This window comes from Hylobates moloch, unplaced genomic scaffold, assembly GCF_009828535.3.
Source record: "Hylobates moloch isolate HMO894 unplaced genomic scaffold, HMol_V3 SCAFFOLD_14, whole genome shotgun sequence".
Lineage (NCBI taxonomy): Eukaryota > Metazoa > Chordata > Mammalia > Primates > Hylobatidae > Hylobates > Hylobates moloch.
This window is the reverse complement of record NW_026652289.1, coordinates 66,134,595-66,147,453: the sequence shown is the minus strand read 5'-3', so window position 1 is coordinate 66,147,453 and position 12,859 is coordinate 66,134,595. Positions and strand designations below refer to the sequence as shown.

The 12,859-nt window shown below is 44.6% G+C and overlaps 1 protein-coding gene across 4 annotated transcripts in view; it reads left to right on the top strand.

Annotated features, from left to right (window-relative positions):
• The window catches only part of TLN2 (talin 2), a 465,831-nt gene that overhangs the window by 395,000 nt on the left and 57,972 nt on the right, over nt 1-12,859 (top strand). For all 4 annotated transcript variants that reach the window (XM_032174074.2, XM_032174073.2, XM_058427409.1 and 1 more), the window contains 3 exons: nt 2,944-3,090; nt 7,298-7,399; nt 9,925-10,044. In XM_032174074.2, coding sequence (XP_032029965.1) covers nt 2,944-3,090; nt 7,298-7,399; nt 9,925-10,044 — 369 coding nt within the window. The remainder of the gene's footprint in view (nt 1-2,943; nt 3,091-7,297; nt 7,400-9,924; nt 10,045-12,859) is intronic.

The window sequence follows — 12,859 nt, the reverse complement described above, 5'->3', positions numbered from 1 at the left end:
TAGAGGCCTGATGCAGAGACTTAATCACCTTGAGTGTTATTCTTTGGACAGATATTTACTAGGTTTTATTTGCTGTGTGTTAGGTGTTATATATCCCTGTCTGCAGAAGAAATAAAGTTTGTCAAATAGTTACGGGTAGCTTTGATATGGTGAAAAGTAGCACAAGCTTTGGGGTCAAACATAATTGGATTCAAATCCCACCTCTGCCTCTCACGAGTAGATTACTTCATTTCTTTGTTTCTGCACCTAAACAATGAAGGTAATTGTGAATACCTCCCTAAGGTACTGGTAGAGACTAAATGAGATAATGTGCCTGACATAGTAGATATGTTTTTTTAAAAAGCGGCAGCCCAGAACCTGGTGTTAATGAATTACCTGCTTACTGAGGCGTTTGCAGTGTGGCCTCTCCCTCACTCCATTGAGCTTTTCTGCGGTATTCTCTATCCCGCAGAGCTCTCTTCTCCACTCATCCCCACCCCGCCCAATTCCCTTCTGCAGCATCCTTGATGGGCCACCACAGATTCTGCCCGCAACACTCCAGCAGAAACGCAGCCCTTTCCACTGTTGGGCAGTTCTAATTATTCCTTGTTTTTCTCCCTCTACCAAAGTTGAAATCTGCTCCCCTGTGGCCTTCTCCCATTTTTCCTTACTCCTGTGATGTCTGTGCCTGCTATCCTGGGCTTTGTATTTGAAGTGCTGTAATAAAGAAACAAGGCTCCTTTGGAAGCAGACTTCAGATGTGTGTCTGAAAAAGAATGGAATCTGGTTTTTCTCTTGTGTGGTGCCATGAGGAACAGTAACAAGGAACCCCTCTGGAATCTAAAATAACGACCTCATTGTTGGACCCACCGATGCCACTTATGAGATTGCTGTCAGTGGTTTAAACAGGCCTTAATTGAGATCCAGCTGTGTCTTTGGGTATCTGAAACTATTGAGCTCTACTAGCAGGTGTGTGTGATTTGAGATTAGGCTGTCTGATAAAGATGAGACTTGCCTTTGGCGTTCAGAAGAAAAGGCCCTGGGTGAGGCCTGAAGTAATTGGAGGAGGCTTCACAGAATAGGTAGACGCTGAGCTGACCCTCTAAGAATCTGTGAAAAACTTAACCATGAGAAGTGAAGGAGAGCAGGCCTTCTAGAGAATTCATCAGCATGAGTGGATGGGGAGGTAATTCATTTCTGGGATAGCCAAGAGCAAGGACATGCTTTTATAGATTTTGGTGACCTGGTACAGGACAAGTGTCCTTTAGATTGTCCAAGGAGTTCAAAAAGTTTTGTGATTTACTGCTGCCCCCAGAATTTGCTTCTGAACCTTCCTGAGCCTGCATGAGAGTACAGATCCTTGGCAAGCAGTGCTTTCGTCTCCCCCAGAAGGTATACTTCGTTTTCATATGAATGTGTAGAATTGCTGGCATTTTTGTGTCTCCAACAGTCATCTCATTCTAAGTGAGACTTAGAGAAATATGCACCCTCCCTTTCACCTTCTGTATGAATAAAAATGTATGAGATGCTCTTTCTGGAGAGTAGGTCCAAGAGGTATCACCTTTCACACTTCTATCATCAAAATAAAGCAATCTGCACATTTTGTGTTTTACCATGTCTGTGCCATGAAATCAGCTATCAACCCAAATTACCAGTTTACTTCACTCATCCCAAAGAGAGTTCTGTGTATCCTGACACAGTTGCCTCAAGGATAACCACCCATGATCAACATATTTCCCATCTCATCAGATGTCATATTTGAATAACTTTTCTTGCTTCCTATGGCTTTTCAATTCAGACAGGGCCAGTTCCTATGGCTCACATAGCCTCTTGGAATTCTCTTGTATTTAGAAAAATCACCCAATGAGTTCTCGTTTACTGCTTTCCACTGGCTTCTTTACCTTCTCATTTGCCAAAGTAAAGATGCAGTATCTTCGCCTTTTGAAAGGGTCTACTTCCCCCGCAAGGTGGCTCAGGGCAGCCATGGCTACGGCATGGGTAGACCCAGTGCCTGGATGTAATGCAATTCCGACCCTGAAAACCTGATATCAGGTCAAATTTTGCAGAGCGAGGGCACATTTCTTCCTAGACTGCCCTTATAAATGACAAGGCGCCTGCAGCCATATCATCCCACACTGCATAGTGTTGTTATAGTTTCCCCATCTTACCTAGGAGGACTCCAAGCCCAGGGCCACTTACCTAGTTAGCCAGCAGTGGAGCCAAACTAGAACCCAGGTTTGTCTGTCACCTTGGCTGTTCCCCCTGCATCTTGCTGCTACTTGAGGTATCTTTCAGGGAGCCCAGGACTGCCATTGTTTCATTGTTTTCATTCATTGATTTACTTAGCCCCTACTCTGCTTGACACAGGTGTGAAACACCTGCTTCCTAATATGGTCTAAGGAATGCATGGGTACTCAGGGCTTTACCTGCAGGGCTCCAAGCATTTCTCCAACCTCATGGCATATAATTTGTGACATAGTTTCAAAGCCTATTAGGCACTCTACAAATATATTTCCCTTAGAAGTACCTACATTTCTGTAATCCAATCTTATCTTTAGACAGGGAATTATAGTGTGTTGGGCATCTTTGAAGAGAAGTACAATTATTTTAAGCACATGTTTTCATTATATTATTTTTTAAATGTATCAACTTATATATTTAGGGACCTGCGGCATTCTCTTTCTACAGTCCTGACATAGTAACATAAAAAATTGGTCATGTCATAAGATTTTGATATTGCAGTTTTATTTTTCCCTGATTGTAAAAAGAGATCTTTTTCTATTTGTCTTTCTGATTTTTATTTACTTTGCAAACAAATGGCGAAACATAAAGGGAAGAAATAGAATAGATTTCTGTGCTCCATTGTGGGGGTATGGTTTTATATTCTACTTTTGAAGGTTATTCTTAGAAGACTGAGCACCGCTTTCTTCTGCTTAAGGAAATGTTTCACAATTCCCTTCTCAGGCGCAACACACCCATGACGCCATCACAGAGGCCGCCCAGTTGATGAAGGAAGCCGTGGATGACATCATGGTGACGCTGAACGAAGCTGCCAGTGAAGTGGGGCTGGTTGGGGGCATGGTAGACGCCATTGCAGAAGCCATGAGCAAGGTGGGCGTGGGCTCCAGGGCTCTCTACTCCCTCATCTCCCTCACCCATGGGCCTTGCATGCTTTTCTCTAAGCTGTCAAGGCTCATGGCAACAAGCCTCTTCTTTTCTTGAAGGTTCTAGTTAATGTACAGATATCCAGTCACACGTCCAACATATTATCCTTTATTATTAATGCATTACTTTTGTAAGCCAGTTGTGCCCTTCCTTCTTCTTTTTTTTTTTTTACATGAAAGAAAAAGATGGAGATGGAGAAGATATCATAGGTTTCCTCACTTGTAAGATGGAAATTGGTTATCTACTTCATAGGATTTGTTGTGGGGGAACAATTGCCAAAATGAAATAAAAGTGATTCCCGGCCGGGCGCGGTGGCTCACACCTGTAGTCCCAGCACTTTGGGAGGCCAAGGCGGGTGGATCACCTGAGGTTGGGAGTTCAAGACCAGCCTGACCAACATGGTAAAACCCTGTTTCTACTAAAAATACAAAATTAGCCAGGCATGGTGGCACATGCCCGTAATCCCAGCTACTCAGGAGGCTGAGGTAGGAGAATCGCTTGAACCTGGGAGGCAGAGGTTGCGGTGAGCTGAGATCATGCCACTGCACTCCAGCCTGGGCAACAAGAGCAAAACTCTGTCAAAAAAAAAAAAAAGTGATTCCCAAGTGCCAGTTTTTGGAATGGCTATTTTGGAATCATGTGGAACTTTAAGAATGTAGATTCCTAGGCTCCACCCCCAACCCACTCAATTGGGTTACGTTTTAACATACTCTTTTTAAATGCTCCTTGTGGTTCTGATATCTAGCCAAGCACAGAAACCACTGAAATAGTATATATGCAAAAGCCCATAGTAAACTCTTGTAGGCTACAGACATATAAGAGAACATGAGTATCATTTTCTCATTTAGTGACCCATCAATTGAGTCGGATCATTAGGGTGACATGACTGGAGACAGTTTCAACTCCATATCTCCTGTTCTTTTCCCCAAAGAATCCTTCACTAGTCATGTAAGTTTGACATTCATTAGAAAGAATGCTTGTTCATCAGCATCTAATTGCCATCCTGTGATAGCATGCCAAGAATTTTAGACATCACCTATGTTTTGAAATGTCCATTGTCAGATTGTGAATACATTAATAAGGTTTTTCAGGATAATAAGCAGTCTTTAATTGCTAATTTAGAGAAGATTGGTTGTTCATATCTCCATGAAGAAATGATATGCTGTAACTATAATTAGAATAATTATCCCTAGGCATTATGCAGTCATTGTCAGCCTGAGAACAAACATAACAAGCCCAGGATGGAATGCTGTGTCTCCCTTTAGAGCCTGAGGCTCTACCTTGTCAAATCGTCCATCAGTTTCTGCTGTGGGCTTCTCATGCTGCACATGTGGACATTTTGGCAGAAAATGAGTGAGATTTCCCTCTTCCGCAGGCCCTTGGATAAGTCTCAGTAGATTTGTTTGGTTTTCAGGACATCAGAACACCAGAGCTTTGAAGATAAACCATGTACCTACCCAAGGACGTTAAGTAATGGAGCCCAAGGTTTCTTGGTGCAAATTAGAAATTCAAATGATAATATTTTTCTTCTTGGGAGAAGATATTTTTCAGTACCACTCAAATGATAGGGAAGGGTTCCATAAATCCTAGGAAGATGGACATCAGATCCAAAGTCTTTCTTTGATAGCCCTATGCCTTATGCACTGTGATGGGCTGTGGACAGAGAGAGAAGGCCCTGAACCACCTGCCATTAGTGGTGTAGCCTATGCTGTCTCAGCCAGAGACACATTTGGTTCTTCTGGATGGGCTGGAAATAAGTCAGGTGTTACTTGATAGCAGTAATTAGGAACTGCCAGCCAACACAAGCCACAGAAGCCAGGAGCTATTCTTCCCCCCTCAGTTCTACAAAGTATGTAATTGGGGTTTCAATGTTGCCCCTAAACTCTTATCTACCCTGGCCTGACATCCAGGGCACCACACAACACCTCTTCCCCATTCCCATTCTCCCTTCGCTCAGCCTGTTGCTGGGGACTTCGAATTAAGTGATATGTCAGGTCCTTTGGGTCCCTGTGCAGCAAGGCATTAGAAAGCTGGCGTAGTCTCTCAGAATTTCGTTAATTTGGTTAAAACTCTGAGATACTATTAGACTCATTGTCTGAAATTCTCAAAGCCAGTGAATTATAGAAAAACATGAGTGTAGCCAGAGATAATTCTAACTTGGATGTGACTCCTGACACTTTGGGGGCTTCCACTGTGGAGCTTCTCTTTGAGATTCTCTCTCATCTGAGCACTAGGAGGTTTGGAGACTCACAAGTGAGTATGAAGTAATCAGCTTTCCGGGTGACCTTGGACAGGTATTCAAGCTCTCAGAACGTTGATTTCCTCATTCAGTGAGGTTAGTAGGATCCTGTGGGATTTTGTGATGTGTTATCTTTTCTTTGTTTTTGTTTCGTTTTGTTTTTGGCCAAGTAAGAAAATTAAACAAAAACAAACAAAAACTGTGCTATCTACATCACTGCTGTTTTATAAAAGAAAGGTCATGTTAGCACCCACAAAAGGAGGAAGGCTATACTCTCAGAGTAAAGGGAAGTTCTTTCAAATAAATGAAATTGAAATCCTAGTCACTACTTTGTTCTTTCTTTTCCCATTGTCCTCAGACTAGTTAAAGGTTCTTTGGCTGGTGGCCGCTGGCCAAGAACTCTAAGCTGCTCTTCAGCTCCAGCATCCTGGCATGTTGGTAGTGATGTCACATCTCACATGCAAGCTCCTAGCATGTGGCCTGAGGCTTCAGTCAGTTCACAACAAGTGAATGAGTATGCAATTCAGTCTCCTTTGACTAGCAGGGCCCCCGTGCCGTGATGGGGATACAGCATCTATCTGCGTAATAGGGAAAGCTAAGAAAGTCTGGTGTGGAGTTTGTGTTAATAGTTTGGTGAAAATTATATGCTGGGCTATGCAGCCACATCATGTATAGGCCACAGTGATGCCTTCCTTTCACTCACAGTGCACTCCATGCCTGCTCATGACATATAGCTCTCACTGAAGATACCAGCTAACATTTTCCTAATTGACCACTTGGCCCCAATCTCATCTCTGACTCTGAACTTTATGGCACAGAGCTGCCAGGGAAATCTCAAATACGTCATTGCCTACCCCAGATCCCACTGTTGTCTTCATGATTTCAAGGTTCTCCATAAAACAGATGCAGCTTCATTCCCACTGCTGTCAACAGCCCCCTCCTGCTCAGGTCAGGATGACCTCACTAGACTCATTCTGCCTGTATTCATTTCTGTTCACTTTGTCTCTTCGCCTGGAATACCATTCAGCAACCAGTGGTGATGGTGAGGATGGTGGTGGTGAAGATGGATTGCCTGTTTCTTCATCATTGACGTTATCATCTTTATCATCAGCATCTTCATTATGGTCATTCTCTCCTCTTCCTGTATATAGTTCTTGACTAGGTGTAGTGTTGATAACCGTGTGATGCCTGGAAGTTATCACTGAAGGACTGGAGATCAGAGTTTAAGTAACCAGCCCGAGGTTCTCGGAAGCAGATCTTGAATACAAATCTCCTACACCAATATGTCCCCAAGCCTGCAAGGGACATAGTCCCATTGTCTCAGTTCTTCCACCCCACAGTGATCTTGCCCTTCTCTCAGTTCCTATTGCATTTATAGTCAGGTGAGCAACAACTTATTCCTAGTGCTCCTAATTCCTTCTATTCTCCGATTGTGCTCATAAAGAAGGGTTCTGTGGATAGCCATGGACTTGACCATTCCTCAAGAAGTGCTTCCTGATGGAGAGTCCGCCTCCTTTCCCACCTCATCTTCTGGCACATTGCGCTTCCCTAGAAGTGTCAGGCTGGCTCCCACCTCCATGTGCTTGAATTCTGTTCCCTTTTCTTGGGATGCCTTTCCCACCTTTTACATGTGGCAGACTCCTCGCCTGGTAAGACTTGGCTGAAACATCACTCCTCTGGAAGGCCTCCCACTCCTCTCAGGCAAGGCTGGGAGCCTCTCCTTGCCATGTACCCTGAATGCCTTATGTGCCCTTCTGTTGAAGTCCTTATTGCACAAGTTGGGTAATTGAGTTGACACTGGGCAAAAGAATCTCTAGGCCCTCTCTGGTTTTCAAAGTTCCTAATTCTCGTAAATACAGTCTGCACTTCAGCAGGCTTCTTATGACCTTTGGATTCTTTTCCTCTCCTCTGTAGCTGGATGAAGGCACTCCTCCAGAACCAAAGGGAACATTTGTCGACTATCAGACGACTGTGGTTAAATACTCCAAAGCCATTGCGGTGACAGCTCAGGAAATGGTAAGAGGGGAGAGAACTGCCCTCCCCACTGTTGTTTGCCTTTTTATCCACTGCCGCCGCTGAGCCTGCAAATCCCAGATCTGTGTCGGAGAGAGAGCCCAGACCACTCTCTAGTCCCTCGGGGGCTCCAGCTTCTGTCCTTTATCTGTGGTCTTTCTGGCTGCCTGTGTCCAGTAGCCCCAGTCTGCTGCAGTTCTTATCTCATGAAAAAGCTGCAAGAGGGAATTAAACATGGCTGAGACTTGGGCATGAGGACAGAGGAGCAAAGGAAGGAGAGAAAATGAGAAGACGGGGAAAGCAAGGAATTTGTAGTTAAGGAGAAAGGGGGAGAATCCTATTCACCTCACAAAGGACTTGAGGTGTTTTTAGTAGATTAAAATAACAGTACAAGAGAAGATATTTGGGGATAAAATAGAACAGAGATGAGATTATCTGATGAAATCAAGTTATAATACTTGGAAACTAAGATATTGCCAGTCTTTCAGGCAAAATGAAACAGTATGGTTATGTAAAAAGAAAAAAAAAATTCCCAACAGTAGAAGGCATACAACTTTTGGAGGTAATGTTTTGGTTTGGTTTGGTTTTTGTTTGTTTGTTTGTTTTTCTAAAAGGTAATGCAACTAGAACTGTATTATATAGATTCTTAGATATAAATGGCATTGAGAGATAGTGAATGCTATCTGATATGTTAAGCAGTTATATGAAAGATGACAAATGTTGTCTCCAAAGAATTGATAGGAGTCCATAGAAAAAGTTTCTCCTGACTTTTAAAGGCTCAGATGCTGTAAGATAAAAGTTCAAAAGATGCCTCTTTGATACTTGCCACATAAGCCTGGGTTGAGAAATCAATGGGCCTTCCTCGCTGAAGTGACCAGAATGAGCCACCATGTGGTTGCTGTGCCCAGGTCCCCTCTGAGTGGTTTTGTCATATAATCGTGTGTCCACTAGAGGTTGAGCTTGGACCACAAAGTCGTCCCTGGCTGCTGCCATTCATTCATGGAAACTCTGTGATTGTGCCAGGCTTGTTTAAAAGAATTCGGGCTGGGGAATGGTACACCCATCTCAGTGTTTTGTGAAATGCTGGAGCTGAGCCCAGTCTTGTCCTTCTCAGGGGAGCATGGAGGACGGATCCTAGTCCGAGCCAGCAGCCTTTCAGCACAGATTCCTGATGAGTAGGAAGCACAGCGCAGCAGCAGTCATGTTTGAGCGGTCTCATGGTATTTCTGGAATGTCTCCAGAGCCAGGTCCTGAGCTGCCCTGGCTTGACCCTGGGTGTCCATGAGCTTAAGGAGCCGAGCCTCAGGCTGCATGGCCACTCCTGAGATAACTGGCCTGGCTCCTTGTGTGAAAGAGGCTCTTCTCACCCCGTCAGGATGCCCAGACTCCCAGTGCACCTGTTGGCAGGTCGCAGTGGAGCAGCGCGTGGCAACACTCACTCTCATGCAGCTCAGTGTGCGTTCCTTGGAGGCCACATCTCAGCCTGAAGCCTGGGACGTGTCTTTGTACACATGCCTTAGAAGGGGTGGACATTCCTGTCCTGCCTTGATGGATGGAGAATCATTCAAAAGGCATTTTAAAAGGCTGTTTAAAATCAAGGTCTTAAAAGGCCACAAAGAAAGAGACAGTATTGTTATCCAGAGCAAGAGGAGGTGGAGCAGGAGGGGAGCCCCTTGATGAGGGACAGTGACACCCGTCTGGGTGGCAGATTAAAACTGCTTTTGTGAGAATGTAGAGGTATTTTTGTCCAGAGGAAGAGGAAACACTAGAAACTAGCATGCCAGCTACCTTAGATAATTGAGATGCATCAGTCTATGAAACAGAGAAAAATCCTGAGTATCTTCATAATAAAGGAAGAACTTGACCATGTGGGCTACACACCACTCTTAACTAAATTTGTGGCTAAAACCTTGTCATTCTTCGGCACAAATTTACTGCAAAGCTGTATCCTCTATGAGTGTTTTCCTCTAAAACACTGACTTATCCAGCACTTCTCATTCATGGTTTTCTTAACAGCCCTGTCCTCATGCCCTCTCTCGCCTGGGTGGGACCTGCTTCGGGGCACCCAGAGACCAGATCAGCCCCCGACAGAAGCCTGGGCCCAGGGGTGAGAAGCGCACAGGGCTTGTGCCTCCTGGGAGTTTCTAGGGGGAATTCCTCTGGTGACCCCCAAGGGCAGGCCTGGCGAGGGGCTGGCATACTCACCTGCCAGAGGGTGGGCCCTGGGTGCTGGCTCCAAGCTGCACAGCCCGAACGCTGAGCATGTGCCCACTGGGCCCGGCCAGAATCTGTGGCCTGAGCAGGGGCCTGCAAGGGCTCTGGCCTTTTGTGTGCAATGCAGCATGGGCTTGGCTTGAACTGCCCTCTCCAGCGTCTAGCCCCAAATGCAAGGCCTGGCCTTCACCCCCTAAGGAGCTTAAAAGTGAATGAAACCCTTTGGCTTCCAGTGATATTAACACATGGTTCTCATGCGTTTCTCTGTGTGTATGTGTGTGTGTGTGTGTGTCTTGCTTGTTTTCTTTTTCCAGATGACTAAGTCGGTTACTAACCCGGAGGAGTTGGGAGGACTGGCTTCACAAATGACCAGTGACTATGGGCACCTGGCTTTCCAGGGCCAGATGGCAGCAGCCACGGCGGAACCAGAGGAGGTCTGCCACCTTAAGACCCCTATTTTAAGATGCACACACACACTGGTGCCCACTCCTGGGTATTTCTTCATAGCTTAGCTCCACTCTAGAAGACCCCAGCCCAGTAACCAGAGCCCAGTTTATTTCCCCACCACTGCACAGCACAGGTCCAGACCAGGTAGCCCCAGGCTGTACTCAAGGCTCACTGCCCCTTATGGGGCAGACTGGCCAAGAACTGGGGCATGGGCTTTCAGACAGAAGGACTTTGTATACAGTGTTCTGCCAGGTCCCCTGTCCCTAGCCCTGTCACCTGCTGTCTCTATTAGCATGCCCAAGCTTGGGACTGCCATCTTATCACTTCCTACTCCAGTTAGCACATCCCCCACAATTATTTTTGTTTTCCAAAGGTTCACAGAAGTGTTGAAAGAGTCAAGTATGAAAATTAGCTGTCCGTCTCCCTAGAAAGAGCTACTTTCATGAAACAAAGTCTTGCCTGAATATTCTGGGTGGCTAAGAATTGGCCCAGACATACCTCCTGTGGCCTCCTTTTATTACTTCCCTGCCTTTCCTAGACCAGCTTTCCTTAGCAGCCAGTGTAGACTTGGCTTTAGAATGCCTGTACCCGTGAGAGTCTAACCGTAGCCAAAGTTGGGCCCCAAAGGCCACTTTCTAAGAGCTGCCATCTCTCATACTTCTAATGGGGTTGTCCATTGGGAAGGACACAGGTCAGGTGCAGCTCCAAGGAGCCTTTTGTAGCATCTGTATCAGTGTGAACACACAGAGGAGTCCAGGGCTTGGGGAACCACATGGCTTCTTAGAGAAAGGAGGCCCAATTTAAAATGAAGATGAATGGAGTGGATTACAGGGACACTTGAAAGATAAAGGTAATTATATTCTGTGAAATTCAGCAAGCTGTTTATTGAGCTCAGACCCTGTTCAAGACGTTCCTAAATGAACTGAGTTGTCAAGGCAGAAGGTTGTAATTGGTCTTCTCTTCTTATAGTGACAGTCACTGTCCCCAAGTTACTCAGTGCTGCTATTTCTCCTGGGAGTCAGGTCTAAGTATGTTTTTACAGAGACTCCGAGAGATATTCCAGAAATGAAGTCCAAAACAAATCACTTTCTAATGTGTGTGGTAACAGTGCATGTAAATAGAAATACCATATATATATATGTACTTGCATACATATATATCTAGCATGGGATTACTTAAGTCTCTAACAGTGCCTGCATTTTGAGATACTAGAATAATTGACTAGGCTGTAGCATGAATAATTGTATTTGGGATGAGTGTGAAGTCACTACCAAGAAAAGAGAGTTATCACCCACATTAAGATTCTGTTGATTCTTTACACAGGCCTATCATTTTAGATCATCTAGATTTATAATTCATTTGACTAACCTATAATTTTGAACTCCATAAACAAATGTAAGGGAACTTGTGTTACAGTAAGGAAAAGTTTGCTTGGACAAAAGGAAAAAGTGGGCTGGGCGCGATGGCTCACGCCTATAAAGCACTTTAGGAGGCCGAGGCGGACGGATCACTTGAGGTTGGGAGTTCAAGACCCAGCCTGGCCAACATGACGCACCTCCTTGTCTACAAAAATACAAAATTAACTGGGCATGATGGCACGCGCCTGTAATCCCAGCTACTTACAAGGTTGAGCCAGGAGAATTGCTTGAACCCGGGAGGTGGAGGTTGCAGTGAGCCAAGATTGTGCACTGCCCTTTAGCCTAGGCAACTGAGTGAGACTCCATCTCAAAAAAAAAAAAAAAAAAAAAAAAAAGAAGAAGACGTGTTTGGCAAGGGAGGTTTGGATATCTGTCCACAGAAACCTTTAAAAATGGAATCTACCACCATCTGCCTTAGGTAGTTTAACTGCTGCCTCCCTGAACTGTCTGTAGGGCCCTTTCCACATGAGTTCTTGTAAGCTACCCACCCAACGTGTGAAACAAGCAGATTTTTTTTTTATTACGACAGAGACCATTAAACCAAAATATAAAATAATGCCAAAACAGCGAGGAAAGAGAATGTGTTGCTAAAAGCACAACAACAGGTTACTTTGGTTATTGGCCCTGCATTTGTAGCAGCTGACGTTTTCATTAAGGTTTTCCTTTTCACTGTTACATCTTGAGATGTATTTTACATTCCAGACACGAGAGCAGTGTGACCTGGAGTGAAAAGGGGCAGAGAGAATATAAAATTTCCAGTGGCTTGCTAAGGAAAATTCTTTGTGTACATTTGCCAGACAGATATTTGGGGAAAACTGAGAAGGTTAGGAGATCCCTGAAGCAATGTAGTTTTTTATTCCAAGATCATAGAATTATTTGTTTACCCAAGAGGGCCCCCCATCACAGCGTGTGAAACTATTTATATCCAGGGGAAATAAGGAGCTGCTCCCTTCACTGCAGTCCCGCAGTCCGCTGTGCAAGGTCAGCATTTTGGTCTTTTCCAGAATGTGACAATTACAGGAAAAGTCATAGCTCTGCCCTGGAATGTCAAGCAGGAGCTTTATCTGCTTATTTTTCATGGAAAATTCAAACCTTTGTTAACATCACTTTGAAAACTTCTTTCTTTGGAAAAGTTAAAAACCTCCAGCAGCTTTGCAATGTAAGATTGTTTTCCCCTTAAAAAAAAGAAGAAGAAGAAAGAACTCGAGATCCTATGAGCCACAACTTCTAAATGTAAATCCTGAGGAAAAGATTTAGCGACAACAGCGTTGTCTCTGAGGAAAATGTGCAGTAACCACTTGAAATACCTTAAAATGCCTTAAAAGCTGGCGCGATCATTTGTTAAGCGCCTGTGGTGAGAACCACAGCCCTTTCCCCCAGATGA